Source organism: Aythya marila (assembly GCF_965140915.1).
Source record: "Aythya marila genome assembly, chromosome: 26".
Taxonomy (NCBI): domain Eukaryota; kingdom Metazoa; phylum Chordata; class Aves; order Anseriformes; family Anatidae; genus Aythya; species Aythya marila.
The window spans coordinates 5,909,188-5,935,552 of NC_139067.1; the positions used below are offsets into that span (position 1 = coordinate 5,909,188).

A 26,365-nucleotide genomic window follows, 5' to 3' on the forward strand; every position below is an offset into this window, starting at 1 on the left:
AGGCACCTCAGGGATTCTGGTTTCTTTCTCCTTCCTGAGCCTCGTCCTGAGAGCGCCAAGAGGGGGAGCTGCCCCCCGGAAACGCTCCCTGTCACCCATACAGCTCCGCAGGCTGAGGTGAAGCATCATGGCCTGAAACGCTGAAGTGGGTGGAAGGAGCCTGTTGGGCTCCCTGCGTCAAGATCTCCCCCGTGTTTCCATTGTGGGTGTTCTAGCACCAGTGTGGCTGCAACCTGCTGCAAAGTGTTCCCCGCCACCACCCCCACCCCCACCCCAGCCCCAAAGCAATTAAAATGCTGCCCCCAGCAAGTCCCGCCACCCACCACGCGCCACTACGTCCCCTTAATGCTTCAACCCCCATGGCTTTTGCGCGGGTGGGATAAGCATGAATGCTAGCGCTGGTACGGATAAAGAAAAAGATTTCACTTAAAACAGACTCTCAGCAGCAAGGGATAAAGAGCTGTGCATAGTTTTCTAGTTTTCATATAAGAAGTCTGAAGCATGCTAATTTTCAATGACTGAGATTTGAGGTAGGTTATACGTATGTAGTGTAAAAACATGAGACTGCAGCAGTTCTCGCTCCCAACCCATGCACAGCTGCCGCTGCCATGGTGTCCCTCCCCCCCACCCCCCCAAGTTTGGACCAGTTTGAGCCTCCCTTTGAGGCAGGGAGGGAGACGCCATGCTGGAGTGAGCCCCCCGAACCAGAAACCTCCAAGGAAGCAGGACTTAGACAGGTTGTATGGACTGAAACATTCTCCAAACACACCCCTTTCTCCCAAACACCGCAAATTTCTCGCTAACATCATCTATGCGAAGCTTTCAAGGCACCCCTGCGACAACCTACAATGTGGAAGTCAGACGAGACCTGGGCGAAACAAACCGAGGCCGGCACCCGAATCCGACCCCTTTTTTTGCCCTGTGAAGATCACCACCACTATGCCACAGCCAAGCACCATGGTACACAGCCCCAGGACACACAAACCTGTCCATGGGCTTCCCTAAAATTTGACTTGCCATAAACTCTACAATCCTGATATGCTATTGGGTACTTGTAAGAAAAGCAATAATAGATCATTGAGTTTTCTTGTCAAATATATGCAACTTTACAGATTACAGTTAAAAAAAAAAAAAAAAACTATGAAGGACGGACAAAGCATGTTAAATATTCTGCCAGTATTTACAGTTCTCCCACAATTATCTTGTTTAAAACATACTGCTTTTAAGTTGTTGGGAAGGGGAGAGGGAATTTGCTTTTTTTTTTCAGTTTTGCTTTCATTTTTACATCTAGGTGAAAGTGCTTTTAAAAAAATTCTTTCCCTATTTACAGGTTTAAAATCAGACTACATAAATGTTCAGGCTGTTTTACCAAGATCCTGCTAATCTGTGCCAGTGCGGAAGGAACAAGGGTTACAGTAAACACAAGGTGATTTCTGCACGGTGATGGCATTGGCTTTCGCTCATTCGCTCTCCAAAAGGCACCTGAAAGTGCAAAAGCAATGACTGGGGACACTGACACCCAGCTTCGGTCTTGGTGGGGCCCCAGCTCCTGCCACACCACCTGCCTGGAGAGCTGCATTAGAGCTCGCCTGCCCCAGCACAGCTTTGGGAGACAGAGGCAGGCGAAAAGCCTCAAGTGAGATTGTTTGAAAAGCACCACGTGGTTGTTGTTTTTTTTTGTTGTTGTTGCTGTTGTTTTTTTGTTCTGTTTGTTTGTTTTGCGGGAAGAACGGTGATCCATAGGAAGGAGAGATGATGGCACCTGGGGAGAGAATAGTGCCATGCTCAAGCAGTGCTTGCCACCAAGCTGGCTCGCTCAGAGAGGCCGCTTGCATGCACAATGAGACTGGCACATTTGGAGAGTCAAGTCTTGGATTCACTCTTCCCAGAGCCAATCACATGGAGAAAGTCCCCCAGAGACTGAAAGCACCAGACTTTAGCAACAGTGATGTACAGAGAGCAACACTAGCTATTCACAGTTCTGTGTTGTGTTTTTTTTTTTTTTTCTGTTTTGTTTGTTTGTTTGTTTATTCCAATTGGCTCCTTGGAGGTGCAGCCACCACTGAGCTGCTCCTCTTCTCCTTGGGGCCACTGGCAAAGGAGCCCCCAGATCTGAGCGTAAGCTTAGCTCCCTGGGAGCAGCGTCCTCACCTCAGTGCTCTGAGCCCAGAGGTGTCCTGAAGTCTCCAGTGCCAGGAAAAGCGCCATCCTGGCAGAGCCAAGCTCGCCAGCAGCAAAAAGCCAAACGTGAGCACACCATTCCAGAACATACTGCCTGCAAATGGGCCTCCCGTATCTGTAAGAAAGAACTCCTCGAGTTGCGAAATAAGTATTGTAGGTCCTTGGAAAAAAAAATAAAATCAGATGTTCAGCGTGTCCAGCTAATAAAGCACGTTTCCAGGTGACTCTAAGATGCAATCCCTGCTAGTCTCCATGCATGGGAGCTGGAGAGATTCACCTCTTGCTTTGTTAAGCTGGTTTGGTGTTTGGGTTGTTTCCTGGGTATTTGTTGTTGTAGTTGTTGTTTGTTTATTTGTTTATGTTTGCTTCTTTTTTGAAGATCACCTTTGTCATTGTTGTTGGAGTAAAACAAAAAAATTCCAATAAATATGTTTTAAGTGGAATTAAAAACTTTTCCTTTGTGAAAGGATGCTATAAACTTCTCTCTCCATTCTTGCAGTGCACAAGGATAGATTAAAAAAACAGAGATATAAATATTAGATTACCAAAAAATGCCAAAGAGCATTGTTCCTTTGTTTTTTCCCTACTTCTCACCAAGTGCAGCTTTCCAATGGCTTGCACCCGAGTTGGTTTCATTTTTTCCAAGTATGTGTTGGGTTTATTTTGCTTTTCTGTTTTTTTGTTTTGTTTTGCTTTTTTTTGTTTGTTTGTTTGTTTGTTTTGTTTTTTCTTCTCCCCCATGCCTGAGGAGAAAGCACCACAAAGCAACACTGGTGCTCCAGTGCTGCTGACTTTGAGGTAAGATGGGCTGTGGCAGCTGCCTCCGCCTCAGATCCAGCGGCTGTAGGGGCCTGTCACCTTGGTGTAGGCATAGGAGGACACAGTGATGGCAGAGTTGGTGGGGATAGCCACCGCCTGCCGCGTGGGGACCAAGTCCCTCCTCTCCTTGCTGGGCGCCTCGGCTGCCAATGCACCACCCCACTTGCGCTTTTTGGCGAAGGCCTTGGCATCCTGCTGGAGACCGAGGCGTGCAGCCTCCTCCTGCCGGGCACGGGCACGCTCAGCCAGCTGCTTCATCTTGGCCTCCCACAGTGCCAAGCCATGGTTGGGCTGGTTCAAGTTCTTGTGTTGGTAGAAAACCAAGGAGATGCGGGTGGGGTGGCATCGATTGGGCTTCTTCAGTGGAGTGGTGGCATGCAGCTCACGGCGGGCGCATTCAATGAGGATGGAGCCATGGGCAGGTGCCACAGCCACACCACCAATGTTCTCATCCAGGAAGTTGTGCTCACTGTCTGACCACTCCTCCTCTTCTTCCTCTTCTTCCTCCTCTTCCTCCTCCTTCACTGTCTTGTCTGGCAGCTCCTCGATGCCCTCCTCCAGGCCAAAAGGATCCCATGGCTTCTCCCTTTGGGACCCCACCACACCCTTCTCATGCACTGCTGCCTCCCACGCCTTTTCAGGCAGCCCTGGGATGGGTGCCGGTGTCCTCTGCTCCTCCACCTTGGCTGAGCCCCATGGTTCCTCGGGGAAGCTGGGCAGCCCTGGCAGGGCCGAGCTGAAGCCCAGCGGCCCCAGCTCCCAGCCCTTGTCCCGCAGGGTTGGTGTGCCTGCACTCGCCAGCACTGCCTCGCCCAGCTTGCAGGGGCTCCATGGTTTTGGCAGCAAGCTAGAACCACATGCTGCTGCTGCTTCTCCTGACAGGACATCAGGCCACTGCTTCTCTGGCAGAGGCAAGCGCACGGCAGCATCAAAGGTGCTCAGCTTCTCTCGTCCACCTGAGCCTGTGGGGCTGGTGCCTGGCACCAGGCTGCTCCACGAGCTCTCTGCCGTACTAGTCCTCTCAGGAGAAGACGCACCTCGGGACACTTTGTATGGGCTCCAATGCTGCTCTGGGCCCCCACCAGGGACAACTGGAAGGGCCAGGTCAGTGCTGGGTACAGCTGCTGCTGCACTGGGAAGGGGCTCAATGCTGGGTGGGGGGTCCAAGGGCTCCTGCTTGATGGCCCTGCTGCCAAAACAGTTCTGTGCAAATGGTGGTGCATCCTCTGAGCCTGTGCTAGTCCTGTGCACCCCAGCCACTGCCTTCTGCTGGCTGGCATACCGACTGGCCCGCTCGTAGGTGCGCTGGTGATGATTTTTGCTCCGGACATTGTGTGGGATGGGCTCAGGGAAATCTGTGTTCCTGTAGGTGTGGTTGAGGTTCTCCTGCAATGCCTGGATGTTGGGCTTCTTCTCATAGGTGTTGTTCACCCTCTCGGTTGCCCCATAATTCAGAAACTGCGAGGGGAATACATGGTTGCTGGAAAAACCATAATACCCGAAGGAAGGAAGCGTGAACTTTGAGTGAAACCCATTCACAGAAGGCAGATTGGGCTGTGCATAGTAGGAATGGTAAGAGTAAACACTGTTCATGCTGTAAGGGTCAGAGGGCCGGCAGCTCCCTAGCACCGAGTAGCTCTCCACCACCGCATTGCCGTTGTACTTGAAAGCGTTGTAATGGCTCTGCGGCTCCACCTTGATGGAAGGTTTCAGCGGCTGTGGGGGGATCCCACTTTTCAACGCCACACCTGCAGGCACAGCACACACAGCCACTGTGACCAGCTAGCCGAGAAGGCCATCAGCAGGGACCAGGGACCCCAGGCCCCCAAAAAATCAGTTAGACTCAAAAATCCAACACCAATGGGCTTGCTGGCCAAGCACAGAACTCAGCTGCAACTAGCATCACTCTGTGTGCTGGCAGCAATTCATTCCCATGAGCTGAGCTGCAGCAAGATAGCAGGTACCCCAAAAGCCATGGTGCAAATGCAGGCACCACAGTATAAGCCAGTAATGCCAACCTGCACTCAGCGACACTCCTGCAACCTCTGGCCCAAGAAAGCCCCCACCCACTACCCCCCAGAAGCCACAGGGGAACATCCCTTCACATGCTTTCTGGACAGCTTAGGGCCATGGGACCTCAGCTCTGTTCCCATTACCTGCATTTTGTTGGAGTGTGGGAAGTTCAAGCGCTTCCTGCTTGATCTTCTCTGGTGTCATCAGCTTCTCCTTCTGCAGCTTCTTCTTCTCTGCGGCAGCTTTCTTTGCTTCCAGCTGCCTCTGCCGACAGGATTTGGCAGGTTCAGGTAGCTTGCGGACCTCACGGGGGAAAGATGTGAGCACCTGGATGGCCCCACTGCCCACCTTCGCGTTTTGGTTCTCCTCGCTGCCAAACTCATCTGTGCTGGACATCTTGTAGAGGGGGAGGACGTGCAGCTGTTCATCTTCAGGGATCTTCCCTACCACGCGATTGTCTTCTTTTGTCAGCGTGCAGACCTGGGAGGAGCGCAGGGTGCCATGAGTGTCCAGGACTGCCAAACCCTTGAGATGCTAATGAATGCAGCCCAAGGGGGACAACGGCAAAATACCCTCCTCAACACAAATCCGTATCAGCCTGATGGCTTCCCAGGCTTCCACTGGTGCACACCCCCAGCCCACACCACTCCCCAGATGCTGACTGGAAACCTCCCGTGGAGTTTGGGTCAGACAAGAGCAAACACACAGTTCTGACTAACACTTTGCTTTCAACTAGCAGGGATAGCTTCAGCACCCCACAGATGTATTTTCATTTGAGGGGCCTTTCTGCTTTCTTAAGCAATTTCAGCATCAAAAAGGGCATTGCTCCATGAGTGCAAGCACCGAGGACCAGCCACCAGAGTCATGCAGGTAGGAAGGGACGTGACAGAGGCTCAGATATCTCCACTCCAAAGCGCTCCCTGCAGGGTCCAGCTGGATGTCAAGCAGCTCAAAATGCAGTGAATGGGGAACCATCCTGAAAACCAATGCCAGCGCCTGCTTACCACTGTGCAGCCATTGTAGAGGTTATGCTGATCTTTGTGAGCATGAGCACAGAAGTCCATGCACGCTGTCACCCCTGAAAACGGCCTCCCCTCCTTCAAGCCCAGACGGCAATCTATTGCGACATCCTCGTTGGTAACCTAGAGGAAGAAGGAGAGGGCTCCAGTTGCCTGAAATCTGTGCACCACCACCCCACTCCTGTTTCTGCTGACTGACAGGTTGTGGAGACCACAAGAGGATGAGTAAGTGGCCCGATACCTGGTTTTGGTAGGCCTGTGGTGCCAGCCTTTTGTAAAGTGGAGCAACCTCAGTGGCCAAATCCTGAAAGCTTTTCCGGAGCAGCTCTTCCTACAATAGGGAAGATAAAGCATTGATGTACAGGAGGACATCACTCAAGGGTTTCAGCAGTGGGGATGCAATTAGGGGTGGAGCCCCTGTACACCACCTTGTGTCCAACTCGTTCTGCTATGTCTGCCATCACACAAAGAGCACAGCCCAAATTTCTGGTGACATCTTGGCTATTCAACTTCCAACCAAAGTCTCTTGTGCTTTTGCTTGCTCAGCCCAAGAGCCCTCTGCCCCTGGGGTTTCTAGAGAGACCCCTTTTGTGTCACCCTGTAACGGCTCTTGGCAGCAAAGTCCTGGGACATCAGTGAGAGCCTTACCAGGTCAGACTGACTTTCTTTTCCCCACCATTTCATGAAAAATTCCACAAGGTACCCTGTTCTCATGCTTTCTCCTCGCCAAATTTGGAGCCAGGGTTAAAAGGAACCCACTCTCCCTACCCTCCACTACTGCTCCACTCTGTCTATGTCACCCACCTCTTTGGGATTGTCCCCCACCAGCCTGAATTTCCGTGGAGTTTTGCTTCGGGCATATTTGCAGCCATTAAAATACATGCTCCAAGAGCAGCCGAAGGAGAAGGAAGCACCGCAGGTGTTGGGGTCCTTGCCTTGGCACGCACAAGTCCGGCTGCAGGAGGGACATTGAGAAGGAGCGTCAGCTGCTGGCACAGTGAGAGCAGTCCCTTCTGGGGATGCAACAAAAGCCTGGGTGGAGTGTAGGGAGTTCCTTCACTGGTTTTAGAAATACGGGAGGGACACCTCAGTTGCCATTCCACCCACTTCCCCAAGCCGGCATGGTGGCACTTACTCATCATTCAAGCCGCAGCGACGGCTGGTGGGGTTGCCATACTTGGTGAGGGTGTCAGTGAGCTCCTGGTATAGCGTGTCACCCAGAGTGCGGGGAATACCCTCCCAAGCCAGGATCAAGATGATGATTACGGCATTCTGGCAGTGGTGGCCAGCCCGGTGACGCACCAAACACAGCAGCTTCTCCTCTTGGTTGTGTCTCCGGATCACCTGGAAAACAGCCAGGCCAAATCAGACTGCCCTGAGAGGAAATGTTTCCCAGGACGGGGGGCAAGAAGGCCCCCAAAAGCGGGTGTCGGCTACCTTTTTATCATTCCTCAGGAATTTGGGCAGCAGAGCTGTGAGTGTTCCCATGGTTACCTCCTTCCCCATGGGTTTTGGGGTGCCAGGGGGACACGCTGCCAGCCTGGCCCCGAGGATGTGCCATTCGGTGGGTGCCACTGGGCAAGTGCAGGAAGCCCTGCATAGTTTTCCTGGGGGTGGCTGCAGCTTTTCCTTTCTCTTTGGCTGCTGCAGCTCGAGCATCTTGCCTTGGCCTCCCATGGCCACTACCAGAGGGGACCTCCTTGTCCCCAGGCAGAGAGGGGACAGAAAGGGAGAAACAGTGAGTGTAGTGATAGGACAAGTAGTAATGGCTTTAAAAAAAACCTTTTTTTTTTATTTTATTTTAAACAGTTCTCCAGACACGGATTTGATTTAGTGGCACTGATGAAGTGTGACGTGCAGGCCCAGGGACCCCTAAGACAGCATTAAGTGGTGCCATCCAGGCACCCCCTTCTGCTACAGTGATGCCTTGAGGAGGCTTGGGGTCCATAGGCACTCACCCACTTGGCGATGGGGCAGCCCCGGGAGCTTTTCCCCTCCTTCCCAGTGTAGATGACCTTCTCAATGCGGATGGCCTTGCCCTTCTCACCGTACCTGCCAGGGAGACACATACTAGCTGCACACACCCTGGCGAGGACCAAGAGGCACTCACAGGGCCACATGCAACCTCACAGGCCCTGCTCACCCCCATGCAATCCACCGAAGGGACTCCTACCATGAGTACCCACATGCCTGCACAGGCTCCCACCAGCACCTACAAGCATGCACTTGACCTCATGAGGACATACGTGCCCACAGAGCCCCATGCACCCTCACAAGGCCCCACACACCTTCTCGAGCCCTCCCCTTGCCCTCAGGAAACCCCCAAAGCCCTCTCTGATGGCTCCGCATCCTCAACATCAGAACTCCCCTTTGTCTGCAAGGGGTTGGGGTGGGACGGGGCCCTTACCGCTCCTCCATCAGCTCCCGGATGGATGCCACAGTGGGCCCCGAGCCCAGGTGGGTGTAGTATGGCCCCTCATCCTTCTCCACAATTTGTTCTGCAGGAAAAGGAAGGGGGATGGGGGAGACAGAGATTTTGGGGTTTGCATGTCCACAGGGGGCTCTGACCCCATGGATGCCAAATTCACTCAGATTAAGCACTTCTGCACCAAAAAATCAAGCATTTCCCCACTAAGGGAGCCTAAGTAGGCACCCTTGCTTGCAATTGCAATATATGGCATTGAGTGTTTTAGGACTGGGGAAGTTTTAGTCTGGATTTATAGCTCCTTTGCACCCCCAAGGCAGCGAGGGACGTTGGCAAGCACTGGTACCAAAACCTCAATACTCCTTCTCCTTATAGGTGCTTCTGCAGCAGAAGAGGAGGACAACAGGGTCCTTTAGGGGTGAAAATCACTGCAAAACCCATTTCGAGACAGTCCCAGCTATGCTCCATCCCCCAGCAAGGAGCAACTTGAGCTAATGCATGCAACAGCGAGGGGTGAAGCCTGAGAGAGGCCAAAAACTACAAAAATCCTGCGTAGTTAATGGATAAGCTTGTTTTTAATGAGAGAGGAGTGAGTCTCTGTTTCTGACCCTTCTTTCAAAGCAAGCAAAGGAGCAGAGCTTTCCACCATGCAGGGTTTTCCCTGCAGCAGGGGCTGAGACACATGGAGAGGGAGGTTTCATCACACACAGGAGGGCTGAAATGATGGCAGGATTTCAACAGGATCTGATTTTTGAAACCTTGTAGGGCAAGCCACTTAATAACCTAGCTGTCTCCCACCACCACGTATCTCTCTGCTGCCCCTGGCATGGGAGATTTGCTTGGGCCACCCGAGCATGCTCTGTTTTGAAGAGAAGTGATTAGCTGCAGGGGCCACCTCAGCACATGAACCCTTGGACCCCCTCTACTCTCTGCCTACCTGCTTACATGATGTTCACCCACCTGGCCCCGCACACTGCAACTGGACCAGCCGGATGCTACTGAAACCACCCCAAGATAATTTTAGGACTGAAAACTGCTGCTGCCTGCTGTCTGGATTGCCTGGAGGATGTGGGGGTGCTCTGGGTTGGCTGAGCCTGTGTAAGGCAGGAGCTGCTCAACAGGGGAGAGGCAGAAGCAAGATCACACTACCGCAGAAGGATGCTTGGGCTACAGCCTGCAAGCAACACAGCCCCAGCAGCAAACCCCCTCAGGGCTTTTTGGGCATGGAGGTGCCAGATGGAGAACTAAAGGATGCTCCAGGCAGCTGCAGCAGCACAGGGGTCAGTCCCCAGAGCACAGGGATGCTCAAGCACCGCTGGGTCAGACGCATTCGGCACAGCGGGCTAGAGCTGGTCTGTCTTCCCATCCCTCTGCTCTCAGCCCCATGATTTTCATTCCTGTCATGTCTAACTGGCTTGGCGCCAGGGCTAGGAGAAAGCAGGGCTCAGCTGGGCTGCAGCTGTCCAGACAGAGATCAATACAGGACACGCAGCGAAAGCTGATTTTATTACAGTGTCTAACAGCACAGACACCTAATAAAGCACCAAGCCCTGACTCCTACTTAATTGCTTTCTCTCACAGCTTTTCCTTGAGAAAATGGGGAAAGGTAGAGGCAGGAAATCCTTCCCCAAAACCTCTAAACCACATTGAAAAAGAAAAGCAACGCAAACCTTTCCTGGCAATGGATGTAAAACTCCAAGTTAAGTTTGAGCAGCTCCAGAAAAGCCTTTCATTTGCTCAGTGTCATTTGGGCTAATTACTGCTGCCATTTACAAGCAAATAAATAAATAATCATATGCCTCACTAATAAAGTGCAGTTTGTGCTTGGCTTGAGGCCACCTCTCTCAGTAGCATAGGGGCTTGGTTTTCCTGCACCCACTGACCCCAAATCCTTGCCTTGCTCCTCACAGTTTAAATTTGGAGGGAGAAGATCCAGCTCCATGCACTTTTGGAGAAAGGGACAGTGGAAGGAGATGGACTGCAGAGACCAAGCAGGAACTCTCCAATACCTCCTGCGAAGTCTAACAAATACCAGAAAAAAAAAAAAAAAAAAAAAAAACACCACCAAACCCAGAGTTCTGCATCTTTCAACACATCCTGGCAGGGACAGCAACTGAAAGAAACAGCATCCTGGTGGCAAATATGGCCCCTAAAACAGTACAAGCCAAGAAGAGATGCTCTTACTTTGAGTAACCCACTCCAGCTAATTCAACTTACAATAGCAGTAAGAACAAGGCAAGGTTCTAGGCAGGTTGGTGGTGCTGGGGCAGTCATGTGCCCCTTTATGGGATTTAGCTGAACAACTAAGCGGAGGTAAAATCAACAACGCTTTGGTTTTGCTGCTCTTCCAGCCTGCGCCAGCACAACCAAGTCAGACACCACCACAGTAATGCCATGCTCACTTGGCTTTGGCCACCTCATCATAAAAATAAGAGAGAAGAAGAGAAAGACCAAATGTACCCCACAACCAACACATGAGATCTCTGCAGCCTCAGAGTTTTGCCATAAAAACAAATTCCACACAAAGCTGCAAAGCAGTCTCAGTCCTCCCCTGTCACAGACACTGTTGGGGTTGGATGAGACCGAAATACCCATCTCCCATTTGGGAGCAAACCCAGAAGCAAATCTTGGTGCATTTTTTTTTCAAGTTTGGACCCCAAGATAATGTCTGTGTGGGTATGTTGATCCTACGACAAAACAGTTGATGCAAAACAGTAGCAGGAACATGCACAAAGCCAAAAAGAGCAACATCCCCAACCCTTAACAAAAACAAAACAAAACAAAACAAAACACTGTTTTCCTGGCATTGTGGCATCACTCTTACTTATCCAGGGGAATCCCACCCTGCAAACCCCAAATCCCACTCTGGACAGCTTGAACTGTGCTTGCCATTGCCCCAAGACCCCCAGCAGAGCTGCTTGCTCACCGACACAGTCACAAGTGGGGAACTCTGCCTGTGCGCGCTTGGCTGGGGTGTCCAACAGGCTCTTGGTCGGCGTGTCCAGGTATTTCAGTGGTGACTCCAGGAAACCGCTGAGGGTTGGCGTCAGTGGCACCTCATCCTTGGTGGGTGTCCCCTCTGCCTCATCAGTGTTTTGGCTCTCCTCAGAGTAAAAGCATGTGGTTGACACCACAGTGATAGCACCAGAAGACTCAATTTTGATCTGTTTGGGGGACCGTGAAGAGAAAGCATGCTCCAAAAGCGGTCCCTTCCCTGGTGAAAGTGAAAAGCTTTTGGAGACAGGCTGGGGAGAGCTGCTAGAGGCCAAGGTGGTGGTGCTGGCAGTGGGGGGCATTTGTGAGGCTGGTGCCGGACCCCCCTGCAGCTCAGCTGTCCCAGGAGGCTGCAGGTTGAAGTTCTCCCCAAATTCAGCCTCAAACTGCCGGATGAGCTCTTCCAGCTTGTCATCCACTACAATGGGGGCTGGTGGGGCAGACAGCACTTCTTCTGAGCCAGACGAGCTTGGTGTTATCGGCAGGTGGCCTTGGGGGCCCCCCCCAGGGGCACCCCTTTCCTGAGAATTGGGAGTGGTGGGCAGGGGTAGTGCAAGAGACTGCTGGAGCGGGAAGGCAGGTGGTGGCGGCTCAGTTTGCATCTCTTCAGTTGGGGGCTCAGCAGGTGCCCGAAACCCCTCCAGACTGATTTGCCAAAGGGGCAGGAAGAGCGGCTGTGAGTCTTTCTGCTTGGGCTTCTTGATCTGCACTTGCTTGCGGGCTGGCTTTTCGGGCTGTGTTTTCTTCTTTTTCTCTTTGGCCTGCTTTTCAAAGGGTTTGGGTGGCCCAGCCAGGGCACTGGGTGCCCACCAGCCAGGCGGCCGCTCTGGGGGGGCCACGGCTAGGCTCTGCTCAAGGAAAAGGCTGCGCTTGTGATGGAGATGCTGCTGCAGGACCAGCTGCGTCTTCTTGTGCAAATTGGGCTCCTGCGGCAGCGGTGGCACGTGGGGGCCGCTTGCTGCATCCTTGGCAAGCGCTCGTTCAGGGGGCTTCAGTGCCGCTGTTGTGGGGGCTTTGCCAGCCTCGGGCCGCTTGAAAGCTGCCTTGATGTAGTCAGTATTGCCCAGAAGCTGCTCCAGCTCTGCCATGGGGTCTCTGGTCCCTGCCAGAGGCACCGTGCCAAAAAGTGGCTCTGGTGAGGCACCAGGCTGTGTGAGGAAGCGGGGCCCCGGCTCTGGTGGGACAAGGGGCCCCGGGGGCAGCGGGGCTGAGGGTTGCCCATCACCACTGGGTTGCGGGAGCGCGGCTGAGAGCTGCGTTAGGGCTTCGATGGCAATGGCTGTTTGCAGGCTGATGTTCTTCTCCTTGGCGATGTTCAGTGCACTTTGGGAAAAGGGGAGGCCATCCGATGGGCATGGCTCAGCGGTCTCAAGCACCGGCTGGGGAGCAATAGCACCTTTCTCAGGGGGTGGTGGGGAGGCCGGCACCGGCTCCTCGCCCAGAGCCGATTTGATCTTCTGCTCCAGCCACTCCAGGTAGTCGGGGCACTCAGGGCCATCACAGTTGCAGTTGGGGGGCTTCATGCCATGCTTGGCCAAGGCAAGGGCAGCCTTGAGGGCATGCAGGTCCTCTCCCTGTGGCATACCGTCCTGCGGCGCCAGCACCTCACTCAGCCCTCCCCTGCTCATCTCGGTGTCAAACTTCTTGTACAGCAGCGAGGGAGAGTCCAGGGGAGGCAGCCGGTAGGAGGACACAGCCTCAGCCACTGCCGAGAAGGCCACCAGGTTTCTGGCATCCTCCAGATGGGCTTTGCCAGCAGGGGCCGACTGGCCAGGCAGCCAGCTGCTTGGCTCCATCAGCGTGTTGCCCCCCACCTCTGGCTGGCCCCCATTTGCCAGGCTGAGCCCGTTGCCCTCATTCAGCTTTCTTTCTTCGACATAGTTAATCAGCCCTTCTTCCATTTGGCCTCTTCTGGGGCCATCAACTGGGTCGCCCCCCGAACCTGTCTGAGAATGGGGAGAGTGGAGAGGTGTAAGCACCCCTTGCAACAGTCAACATGCGCCCAAATTCCTCCTTCCACCCCTGCAACTTTTGTCTTTCATCCATTTTACCACAGAGCCCCACAGCTTGAAATGCAGCCACTTCTTTTCATCCCCCCCGCACCCTTCCCAGCCCCATGCCACCCACGTCTCCCACCACCCAGTTTCAAAATTGCTCATGGGATGTTTCAGTATTTCCACCACCTGCAGAGTGTGTGATGAGACAGGGTATATGGGAGGGCATCCCACTCCCAGCTGTGTTTTCAGGAGGTCCAGCCCTGCTGATGCATTCCTTGGGACCCCCTTCACAGCGCCATGGGATTGTGGGGCTTCGCCTCACTTTACCCACTCCTTACAGTGGGAATGAAGCTGATGCAAAGCATTTTGCTCTGCTTGCATCCAGATGGAGCAAAGACCATCAGGCTCAGGATGAGCTCCTTCATCCTCTACAAATGTAGCACTGAGCATTGGATAAGGTCACTGCAGCTCCAGGGCTCAGCAATGAAGTTAGCAATGGGGCACTGAGCCCAAGTACTGCTGAAGGATGCATCATGGAGACGGGGGAAGCTGGGCCCATGTGTGAAGCAAATATGCTGTCTGGGAGTGTTTCACCTGGAGAAGCCATCATCCACCACACAAAGAAGCCGCCAAGTTGTCTGTGCCAGTGGCAGGGGCAGCATGGGGATGATTTCACCTTGAATAACCCAACCCCATGTCAGCACAGCTTGCCAGACCCCAGCAACATGGAGCAACAGCACCAGAATCCAGAAAACCATCCTTGTGCCACCTGTCAGAGATGCCCACCCAGAGACAAACTAGCCACATCCAGGGAGACCATCTTCCCAGTGCCAGGGCTCACACATCCCTGTTTAGACCCTACAAGGACTTTGCAAGAAGCAGGGAGGCATTTCTGCACTTGGTGGTTTCTCCCCTCTCAGTTAATGCCAGGGAGGACGGGGTGCAGTACATTTAGCAGTTTGCTGGTCACAGGAAAGCTTCCTGAAAGTTAAAAATACAGCAAAGCTCACTAGGAAAAAAAAAAAAGAAATGGACAAACTAAGCAAAGGCTTCAGGCAGAACTTCTTGCCTCCAGCACTGGCTCCACAGGAAGGACCTACAGCCCTGACGCTCCAGGAGACCCCAAAGTACAGCTTTGGCATGTGAACAAGCTGTCAGTGGTGAGGAGCTTCATTCAACCCTTCCAATGCCAGCCCTGCAGCTTTCACAGGAGCAGTCTACAGGGAGAGATGAAGAGCAACATGTGCACGTAAGCATGGCTGGTTTCGACACAGATAAGAACACTGCTGACTGCAGCAAAACCAAGGAGCAACCACTCCCTGCACAATTCAAGACTTCACTGCCCCAAAAATCCCCCCCAGGGAGAAAACCTGGGGGGCAAAACTCACGGGCAGCACAAGTCAGCACGGTGTGGGTGCAAATTCGCGCTGCCCCTCTCTTGGCATGAGGCATACCCCCATGCTGCCACTGCTTTCAAGGGGCTCTAGTGCCATCTCCTTGCTGGTGATGGTGGGGACTTGGAGCTTGGAGCCACGAGCAAAGGGACCGGTCCATCAGGTCAGGGAGCAAATGCATTGCTGCTCATTTGCAGGGTGGGGACATGCTGCCTCCACGCCCCATGCCAAGTAACATGGTGCAAGGAAGACACAGCCTTGTCCGTCCTTCCCACGCTGACGCCCCAGCCAAGGTTTTTCCCAAGCAGTACATAGTGGCAGGGAGAAAATGTTATGAAACCCCCTCAAAGCAGGAACGCTCGTGCCCTGAAGCGTTCCTGGTGACGCCAGCCTGCAGAAATGGTGTAAAACCTGTTTAGCTCTGGGCGTGGAGCGAACGTTGGCCCCAAGGGTTTTCTGGGGGTATCGGGTGGATGTGGGCATGGGAAGCCCCAGAAAACAGCTGGGAACGCTTCTAATGCACCCCAAATGTGGATGTCCCTGAAGCTACTGTCCCCAACCATGCACTACATCCATCACTACATCAGTGAGTGAAGGAATCAGCCTTGGGGTAAACCTCCCAAGGCATCAGGGCCAGCCGCGAAGAGAGATAAGGAGCTTCCCCACCCTGCCTGGATTCCCAGACCCTGCCAAATCCTCCTCTATAACTGGTTTCACAGGGAAGCCCTGTCTCAAACCTGCCCTCATCCAGATGGAGCTTCAGAATCTTTTCCCCCTGCATCCATCCCTCAGGCATCACCTCTACCTGCCCCAAAGCTGGCAGGATGCTCACACCCCTTGGTGTAAACACCACAGCAAAGCCACTGGGTCAGGATGGGACAGCAGCTTGGGCTGGCCTTACACTGTCTCTGCCACCACACTGCTCCATCCAATAAATCAGGTTCTAGAATCAGGCTGGGGATGCAGGAAAAAAGTTCATCCTGCAAATGCATGGCAAAACCCATCCTGTCAGCACTGAGCCAGTGCTACATCCTGTGGTGCTCCCAAAGGGTTAATCCAAGAGCTGCCACCATCCCCAAATCCATGGGGAAAAAATACATTTTTTTTTCCTGGCTCTCCCACACGGCTCCTTTTGTTCCCAGAGCACCACTGGGGTGGAGGGCAAGCACAGTGGGAGCTGTATTTATGGCCCCGTGGGATTTTCATCCCGAAAACCAACAACAACAACCCAGCCCCAACTCACTCCAGCAGCATACGAGGAAATCCTTCCATTAATCAGCGCTGTTTGCACCTATTCCTCCGCCACACTGCCCATTTCCCCACAGAAAGCAATGCCTGCCCAAACCTCCATCCGCCTGCCCCGGGAAATAATAAAAGCTGAGGCGGGGGGAGGAGGAATTAAAATAAAGAGAAAAAGCAAGTCTTTTGGTTCAGATTAGCTCAGTTGTTTGGCTACTGCACAGTCCGTCTTGGATCCTTGGTGTTTTGTAAAAGGGGGAAAACCCCTTTGAGGAAGAAAATAATTATCTTTTTTTGTTTTGGTTTGGTTTTCCCCCTTTTTTAATTTTTTCCTTCTGTTTTAAATGCCTTCAACAGAGGGGGAAAAAAAAAAAAAAAAAAACAACGACAAAAAGCAGCAGCAACCACACCACACAACACACACAGAGCCCTGCTTGGATGCTTTCCAGCCTGGGCTGTGCTCCCTAGGACTGGTCTGCAGCCATCGGTACCCGCGCGGCGGGGGCACGGTGCCGGTGAGCAGGGCTGGCACGGCTGGGGCACGAGGCACTTACGTCTGTGGGGCGGGCGGTGAGGCCGGCAGCGGCGATGGCACCGGGGAGGGAAGGAGCAACGAGTTTTTCAGCCTCAGCCGCCCCAGCCCTCCCCGCCCCCTGCAAACAGCTGGAGGAGCCATTAGCCCCAGCGCCGCACGCACGTACGGACAGACGGACGGATGGATGGCGGAGGGCTGCGCGCTTGCCTGAAAGTACCAACATCTTGGCCTGGGCCCAAAGGGTGCCTCAGTGGGGGCGTCCCACCCCCCCAGCCCCTCTAGAGCTCCTGCAGCCCAACACATGCAGTCACCCATACATCCAACAACCTATATATATCCTGCAGCCCTGCATATCCTTCAGCCCCGTATATCCAGCCATCTTATAGGTCCTGCAGCCCTATCGATCCTGCAGCCCCATATATATCAAGTGACACGACGCAATCAGCAACCTTGTACATCCAGCACTCCTATGTATCCTGCAACCTTGTATATTCAGCAAATTGTTATATCCAGCAATATGCATATCCAGCAGACCTATATATCTGGCAACCCTACATATCCAGCAACTTTATACATATGACAAATTGTTATATTCAACAACCTATACAATCTGTGGACCTATAAACCTGCAACCCTATATATTCAGCAACACTACAGGTCTTGCAGCCCTATGTGACCTCCAACCCTATATATCAGGCAACCCTATATATCCAACAACTTGTTATATCCAGAAAGCTATATATCCAGCAGACTTACATATCCAACAAGCCTACACATCCAGCAGCCCTATACATCCTGCAAATCTGTATGCCTTGCAAAAAAAAAATAAAAATTAATATATATATATATATACATGCAGCAGCCCTATACACCCAACAGACCTATATATCCAGCAACTTCTTACAGGGACAAGGTGACCAGGTGCAGTGCTATAGCCACTGTAGGGGACAGAAACATAGCCACCCCAGGGCAGATTTGACACATGTTGGCAGGATCTGTCCCAGCAGGGAATGTCACAGGCAACATCTGTCCACAGTTGTATGGTGCTGCCCCATCGCCCTGCCACCCCAGCCATCTCAGGGGACAAGCCAGGATCTGCCTGCCCAGAGGGACAAACAGCGATCCCTCTGTCTATCCTGCCTGCCCTGGCAAAGCCAGAGCTGCTTCAAAACTGCTTTTTCTCCTTTTTTTTTTTTTTTTTTTTTTTTTTTAATCCTCCCCCTTTTTCAAAATATTATTTTAAACATCCCCACGGCCTTATAAGAAAAATTAAATGAAAGCACCCCAAACAAGCAGGCAGGCCTTCCTGCCATGTTCCTGCTTGTCCTAAATCACGCGCTGCCGCCTCCAAACCACATGTTTAGGAAAAAAACAACAACCCAACAACAGACAAAGAACCGGTTTTAAATCCCTTGTGCTCGAAAAACACCCATAGGGCCCATCCAGCCCCTTGAATTTGTGCTGAAGTAGTAATCCTCTACATGGATATTTTGGGTATTTACTAAATCCCCCGTGCCTCAACGTATTTTGCAAGGGCTGGGCTTAGTTGGGGAGAGACTGGAGCAGCTCAGTGCATGCTTTGCTTTGTCCCACTTGAGATTACTCTATTACTCTAAGTGGAGGATTTAGGAGATGGAGATGTGGGTGACCTGGATGCCAAGGGTGCATCAGTGCAGGGGAGAAATGCAACACTGAAATCACCATCAGACACGGCACAGCAGGGTTTTTGGGAGGTCAGCGGGAGCCGCCAAGAGACAGCAGCCAGGGCCGGCCAAGAGGCAGGCGGCTGCTTGGCTGCCAGCCCCATGCTGCGCTCATGGTTTTCCTCCACTGGCAGCCAGCCCTGGGATCCTCTGGGCTCAGGGGCACCGTGGGGTCCCACACGTGATGGTGAAGCCCAGGGTGAGTGAGCATCCCTGAGCGCAGGCAACCCTACAATAACAAAGCGCTTGGCTGCTGTCACTAAAGGGCTTTCCTCTGTTTGCATGGTACAGATGCAGACCCACGAGCACCCTCAGAGAAGGGCATGCTGCTGAAATTACACCCTGGGGAGAGACATGCTGGAGACCTGTGCTGCTCTGCTGGACGTAGAAAGTCACTGAATGCCACCGTGCTACCAGTGGGGGATGCTGCAGAGGAGCCCAGTGGTGTGGATGCCCTAAGCGGATGCAACACCCCCAGGAAAAGCAAATGGGCGAGCTCATAGAGCCGTGCTGTGCCCGTGGGAGCCCCTCCCGGCATACTCCCAGCACCGGCTTATTTGTTTTCCAAGCTGTTTCCATGGCCCCATCTGACCCTGGTGCTGGGTTTGAGCTGCTCACTCCTGTCCTCATTTAGCCCAGAGGAAAGCCAGAGCTGTGCCGAGGCTGAGGGTACGGGGCTGATTTGTGCCACAGGAAGCCACATTAGAGCCCACCCCTGCTTTGCATGATCCCCATGGGAACCCCCAGAGCTGCAATCCTGCTCTAGATGGAACTGGGACAACTATTCTCCCCCTTTTCCATCTCGCAGGGGGGCGGGGAAACACATCAATGCAATATATTCACTCTTGGTTCCTGCTGCACCAGCATCAGGAGCTTGCAGTGGAGATGGGGGATTTTTTTCCACATGGAGATTTCCCCATCATCCCTGTTGGAGCTCCAGGAAAAGGGTTTTCCCAGCCAGCCAAACTACGACCAATGGGAAAGCACCATGGCCTTCCAAAGCAAAAGGGAAAGATGGGAAAAAGTGGCTGTTTTGGAGCAGGAGCTGCCCAGCTGCAGAATCCTTAATGTGTGGAGCGAGGGAGAGGTGATTGCTCGGATGCAGCAGCTCCTCCAAAATCACCCCATCCAGGAATGGCTGTACGCCAACATCTGTTGTTAATCCATCCTGGATACCTTTCAAAGCTGGGATGGAAAATTCATACCCCTGCACGCAAGGAGCACAGGGTCCCATTCCAGCCAGGCAATGGGGGACACCTGCGGTGTGGCACCAACCCCTGATATAACAATGTAGGATGCTCAGCCCTAGGACAGGATGCTCAGCCCCACCACAAGGATGCTTGGCACAGCAGCATATCAGCTTTTCAGGAGCTGCATGGTTAAGCCATGGCTAGCGTTCCCATCACATCCTTGAGCCAGGAGCCAGCATATGACAAAGGTGGGGGAATGGTTTGCCAGGCTGCGTCAGGCTGCTCCAGCTGGCAGGGATGGAGGGAGGGGAGAAGAGCTCTTTAAAGGGAAAAAGAGATGGAAGAAAAAAAAAAAAAAAAACAGCGCTATTTTTGTTTCTTGGAGCATCTTTGCTCCGACACAGCTGACTCCTCTCATGCAGGCGTTCAGCTACCAGATTGGCATTGGGTCTGGCCAGGCAATGCCAAAACACTGGGTGGCAGCAAGCAGTGCTCCAACAGGGAAGGGAAAGGTGAAGGGGGAAGGGGGAAGGGGAAAGGGCAAAGGGGAAGCAGAAGTGCAGAAGTGCCTTGGGCCCAGCTGAGCGTCTTGCCCATGCTAACAGCACTTTGCCGTCCCATCCAAGCCACCCACGTGGGGCTGGGTGACTTTTTGCTGCCACTCATCAATGCCACTGTCTGTGGCAGGACAGAGATCAGTGCCCTCCCACACCCTACCACCAACAACCCAGTGGGGAAATTTCCCCCTTGCCCAATTACTTTGCATTGCAAGCAGGGTGCAGAAACTGGCCAGCTTTCAAGAACTGGTAGTTGCAGTGTGAAGCTGCCCTGCACCCATATTGTCAAGGCTCTGCATGCAGTTTGGAGCAGGGGGTCCTGCACTGTGCTGTTGGTGCTTGGCTCCCTAAATCCCACCCTGTCCCACCATACCTGGGGGATGCACAGCCCCGGCCCTGCTCCTTGCTCCGTGAAACCAGTCAGCAGCCTGAGCTTTCAGCAGAGGAGGAAGAGGAGGAGGAAGAGAAGAAGGAGGAGGAGGAGAAGGAGGAACATGTGTGTGGCAAGCTCAAACATGTCGGCAGCGTGATAGCTGGCGGGCAGGAGCCAGGAGACGAGTGGGAGCCTGGCCCTGCCCAGTCTGGGTGCAGGGAAAGCACTGGCTCCACCAGCCGGTTTCACTGCTGCGACCGGTCTCCAACAGGGAAAAGTATCTGGGGAGAAACTGAGTCTGGGGCAGGCTCGGCATCACCCAACGCAGTGCATCTGCAGTGCCCCGCTTCCTTCAAGCCACTTCTCCAGCCCCTGTGATTCACCCTGAAATGACAGTAACATTGCCCTGGGTGCCCCACTGGGGCCAGGGGGGTCCCGAAATCCTGGAGCGGATGTGACGGGGACCAAGTCACATCCAGGAAGAGCCTCGTAGGGTCGCATCCTGCTCCGCCTGCTGATGCAGGGACACTGGGACAGCTGCTTCCCCTTTCACCACCCGCCCCAGCTTCAGGCTGAAATCCTCCTTCTTGAAAGCATAGGGTGGAAGCACAGAAAGAGGCTCTGCATTTCCCTGTTTTGCTCCAACCCATGTAGCGCCCACAGCCAAAGCAAAGCCCAGTACTGCAAGGCAGCTGCCACCTCCAAAGGGGACACCACGATGGCCACATCACTTCACAAACCATCCTCCCTAGCCAAGGCTGATGAGTAGTATTTCCCCATACTCACCCCAGCATGGCGGACGGGAGCCAGCACCACTGCACAGATGAGTCCCCAGACAGGAATAAAACCTCCCACCAAAAAGTTAATTAGGGTCTAGCAGACTGAGCCCCTTCTCTGCCCTATGTATGGGCTCAGGCATGTGCTCAGAGTCAGACCCAATGTATCTCTCCTAAAAGCAATGTTGAAGCAAGATCACTTGTGAAGGGCAAGCAGGAGTGGAGAAGTACCCTGAAGTGCAGCCTTTCCATGCAAGAACGCATTTGCATCACATTGTTTCTGTCCGCTTCTGATCAGCATTGGCACAACTCTTTTGCAGCATGCTGCACAAAAGCCCCTTTTTTCCTACCAAAAAACATCAGCCCCCTCCCACCCCAGCTGCCTCCTGGGGTCTGCAGTGCTGCTGAGTCAGCACCGACACTGCTGAGTCACCACAGCCACATCAGCCAGCAATGAGCTCAGCTGTGGGGGCTCCAGCATCTCTGTGCGTGCTGTTGGAGAGGCCAATGCTCTGTCCCACGACAGGCAGAACATGTGGCTCTGACCACAGCCAGGCAGGTGACACCAGCACCCGCATTGCAACTGAGAAAAACTTCGCCCAGGTCCATAATCACAAGGTTTGGCTTTACACATGTGCAGTCCCATGATCTGGAGGCTGGTGCAGCCATCCTCTTCAAAAATACCCCATTGCAGATGATGCCTAAGTGGGGATAAACAGATGTGGCATCACAGCCACCACTGAGCTTTCCTCATCTTGGTCATCCTTTTCCACCACCAAAAAAGGGAAGGGAAAAAAAATACTAAATTTCTATTTTTTTTCCTCTGCTGGGGTCATCAGCACCAAGGGGGAAGCGCAGACGCCGCCTCCAGATTCACTGGCCTGCGCTCCCTGGCGCTGGTGACGGTGCTGATGACTCACGGGAAGGGAGGGGGAAAGCAACGTGTGCACAGGGCCGTAATGTTTGTAAACCTAAAAAAAGCCATGTGCAAGCAGGCAGCGTGCTCTGGCCGGGAGCACCGGCTGCCAGCGGCTCGGAGAGGCTGAGGCTGCAGGCAAGGAGCCTGGGGACAGGCAAGAAAGAGGCAGCAAGTGCCTCTGCACAAGCATCGTCAAGAGAAGAGTTAGCCCCACTCTAACACTGCAATGACTTTAATTGTGATAGGTTTGATTGCAACAAATTTAAATACAGAGGCTTTAAATGCAAGTGCTCTAATTGCAATGCCAGACGGGGCTTCAAAGAGGCTTGGGGTCTTTAAAATATTTTGCCCTCTTGCCTCTCGACCTCCTCCTGTACCCCATTGCCTTCTGGGGCATGATTTGTGTTGGCCTATGGCTTCCTGCTCCCTCTGCCCATATGGGAGTGGCGAGCTGCTCTGGGGACCATGGTGGCTGTGGCCATGCCACCAGCAGTCACAAGCACTGCAGCCTGGTGAGCTGGAGCTGAGCCCTCCAGACATTACACAGCATCCCCAAGCCTCCACGCTGACGAGTACAGTAATTAGAACTTGCTCCAATCAATTTTTTACAGCGTTTGGAGGGCTTGGAGTGGGTTAGTCTCCCCACCCGCCCCCCACTCCCTCCCAACCCTCCCCTGCCTCATTTGGCTGCATTGGAAATTGCAGCATTGGGAGCTCCCAGTCTCTAACTCCACCATTCAACAGCAAAACCTCATTTAATCAAAAAGATGCAGCTAGTAGATGTGCAGAAGAGCTTTTTTTTTTTTTTTTTTCCCTAAGAACTGCCATTTTAGCTGAAACAAACAAACACACTGCATCATCGCCAGGACAGGATCACCTACGACATCGCAGCAGAAATGCACCTGTGGTCCCACTGCTGTGCATCCCTCATCCATGCAAGGATGGCGCTGTGGCTGGGAAAGCACGGCTCTCGGTGCTGGCACTGGCGTGGTAGGCAGATGTGGAGCAGGGACAGAGCTGCTCACAATTGTTTCACGGCCAGCCTCTTCCCATTTCATTTCATTTCGTCATCTCCCAGTGGATCCTAGCCCAGGGAAGGAGGGAGAGGGGAGGGCACAGAAGTTCTTTTATCCTCTAAAAAAAAAAAAACGGGCAGAGGTGGGGTCTGGCACCATCTTGCACCCATCTCAAAGCAGAGAGGAAAGAGGCAACAGAGCCCCAAGAGTGGCATGGAAGGGGTGGCACTTGGAGTGCCCCCATCAGTCACCCAAACTGCAGTGGGGACAGCGCATGGACCATGACAGGAAACATTGGCACTGTTCTCCCATTAGGAAAGTGCACATGGAACAAGGAACTGGGATGCAACGGACAGGGACCACAGCATGCATGGGCAGGGAATGGGGATTCCGGTGCTGCAGGTATGGGGGGACCTCAGCACACACACACACAGGCAGGGGGACTGAGGTACACGTACATGTGGGTACACGGTACATGTGGGCAGTGTACCAGGGACCCTGATGCCTGAGGGAACTGGGGTTGTTTAGTCTGGAGAACAGAGGCTCAGAGGAGACTTTATTTCTCTCTACAACTACCTGAAAGGAAGGTGTGGGGAGCTGGGGGTCAGCCTCTTCTTGCAGATAACTGGTGATAGGACTAGAGGGAATAGCCTCAAGTTTTGCCAGGGGAGGTTCAGGTTGGAAATGAGGAGACATTTCTGCTCAGAAAGAGCAGTCAGGCATTGGGACGGGCTGCCCACGAAGGTGGTGGAGTCACCGTCCCTGGGGGTGTTTAAGGAAAGGTTGGACGTGGCACTTAGCGACATGGTTTAGTGGGTGACATTGGTGGTAGGGGGATGTTTGGACCAGACAATTTTGGAGGGCTTTTTCAACCTTAATGATTCTATACTGTAGGGCTGGGGACCGGGGACCCTGATGCTACAGAAACAGGGAGCAGGGATCCTGGCATGCAGAGTCAGGCAACAAGGGACAGCAATGCCATAGGGATGGGGACACCAGTGCACACAAACAGGGGACCAAGGACATTGATATAGTGGGGATGGGAACCAGGGAACTCTGGCACACGTAAAAAAAGGAATTGGAATGCCAGTGCTGTGGGGATAGGGAGCAGGGACCTCAATGCCGTGGGTCTAGGGACCAGAGAGCCCAGCAAATGCAGGCTGGGGACTGGGGATCCTGATGCTACAGTGACAGGGACCAGCAACCCCACCTCATGCAGGCAGGGGACCAGGAACCAGGACCCCCAGTCATGGGGAAAGATTGCTCCCAGTGTGCCAGGGACACCCTGCGAAAGGCTCTTTAGGGTGCAGACCACAGCACAACCACACGTCCTAGATGCACCACGCCAATGCCCCACCACCCCTGTACCTGGCAGGGCAGGGAAAGCCCAACCCAGCAGCTCCTCCTCTGTGTCACCTCTCCCCTTAGTTACCTGCAATAATGGGTCCAGGTAGAGAATCCAGGAAAAAAAAAAAAAGCCATGTCACAGTTAATTAGGTTCCAAAGGGCAGCACTGAGGATGTTTATGGGGCCACCACAACCACCTGCGAGGACTCTGCCCCCAGGCTGCCCTTCCTTCCCCAGCGTGACACGACCACACCAGCACCCCCTGGGTGCCCACAGGCACTGGTGCCAGCCGCATCCCTGGCATGGGACGTGGATTGCCCCAGCTTCCCCAATCACACTGTGCTGACAGCACTCACCGGCGGTGACCAGAGGCTTGGGCAGCCCCGCTGCGGGCTGCTCCCCAGTGCCACCAGCATCTGCTGCCACAGAATCACAGAATCGGCTAGGTCAGGAGAGCCCTCCACGATCCCCGAGCCCAACCCGTGACCTAACACCAACCGGTCCTGCACTAAACCATAGCGCCAAGCTCTGCACCTAGATGTCTTTTGAAGACCTCCAGGGATGGTGACTCGACCACTTCCGCGGGCCAGAGCCAGCGCTGCTGGGACGACCCCAGGGGCGGGGAGGAGACACCCAGGCTTTTCTGCCCACCTCCGTCCCGACCCCGCGGCGGGGGGGGCCGCGAGGCCGGGCCCCGGCTCCTCAGGGCGCGGGGTGACAGCAGCCCCCGGCGGCGTGACGCCAGCGTGACGTCACGGCAGCCCCCAGCTCCGCCGCCCTTGTGGCCACCCCCGGCCGAGCCTGCGGATGGACTTGGGAGGGAGTGGGGGGGTAATAAAAATAAAGGGGGGGGGGAGGGGGGAGAAAATCGTCATTTCTCCGCGGGGGGGGGGGGGGGGGGGGGGGGGGGGGGCCGGGGCAGATCACGCACGTGGGGGCCCCGCGGGAGGCAGCCGACTCGGGGGTGCCCGCCCCCGCCCCGCGCTGTCCCCCGGCCGCGGCCGCGCCGCCCCCGCCCCGACCTGGCCGGGCCCCGGCCGCTCCCTACCTCGCCCCGCCGCTGCCCCCGCCGCTACGAGGCGGCCATCTTGTGTGTGCGGCGCCGCGCCCGCCCCGGCGCGGGGGGGGGGGGGGGGGCCCCGCCTCCGCCCGCCGCGCGGCCCCGGCCGGGAGGGAGCTCCGGTGCCGCGGCCCCCCCCCCCCCCCCCAGCGCCCTTCGCCGGCAGCGCCGTGCTCGGGGGCGTCCGGGCGAGGATCTCCCCGCGGAGCCCCTCGATGCCCGCGGCACCGGGAGCTTCTTTCTCGGGGCCCGGCAGGTTGCGAGCTCAGCGGGAGGAGAGGTTCCGGTAGCACAAAGCGGCTCGCAACCAAGCAACGCGCTGGGAGCGAGCCGCAGGTGCCAAACCCCGAAGGGGCAAAGCCGGGGGCGGCGTGCCCGGCCCCGAGGTGTTGGCTGGCCTCTCTGCTAGGGCTGCACAGGGCCGGGCCCTGTGGAAATGGCGGCTCGCCTGCACCTTGGCTAAAAGAAATGGGAGCGTGGAGAGACCCGTTCGTGGGGCTGGGGTCCTCCCGTTTGCACCTAGTAAGATGCAGTTGCCCCAGCACCGTTGCAGCACGACTGATGTCCCTGCAGCCACCTCCGAAGCGGCTGAAGTTGCACCCACCTCAGCTGCCAGTCCATGCAACAGGTCCTGCCACCGTTTGTTTTGCTGTCACCCTGCAAAATTGCAAGTGGATTTAATTAATGCAGGTGCCTCCTTCCTCCCACCCTCTTCCTCCAGTGCCCAGCTGATAACATCAACAGCCTAAATCTGGAATATTTTCGGGATGGGAACAGTGACATGGGTGAACACTGCACCATGTCAAAC

At 54.3% G+C, this 26,365-nt stretch overlaps 1 protein-coding gene across 2 annotated transcripts; it reads right to left on the reverse strand.

Moving 5' to 3' along the window:
- Positions 1-649: 649 nt before the first annotated feature.
- On the reverse strand, positions 650-25,590 carry TET3 (tet methylcytosine dioxygenase 3). Of its 2 annotated transcripts, none has more exons than XM_082779486.1 (10): positions 25,546-25,590; positions 11,384-13,397; positions 8,440-8,530; positions 7,991-8,084; positions 7,168-7,376; positions 6,837-6,987; positions 6,274-6,363; positions 6,018-6,155; positions 5,157-5,493; positions 650-4,748 (listed from the first exon to the last, which is right to left on the reverse strand). In XM_082779486.1, the coding sequence occupies exons 2-10, from the start codon at positions 13,350-13,352 to the stop codon at positions 3,010-3,012; spliced, it is 4,818 nt and encodes a 1,605-aa protein (XP_082635612.1). In that variant the 5' UTR covers positions 13,353-13,397; positions 25,546-25,590; the 3' UTR covers positions 650-3,009. The 2 variants fall into 2 exon arrangements, with proteins under 2 accessions (XP_082635612.1, XP_082635611.1); XM_082779485.1 differs by having other exon boundaries at positions 6,837-7,086.
- Between the last annotated feature and the right edge of the window lie 775 nt (positions 25,591-26,365).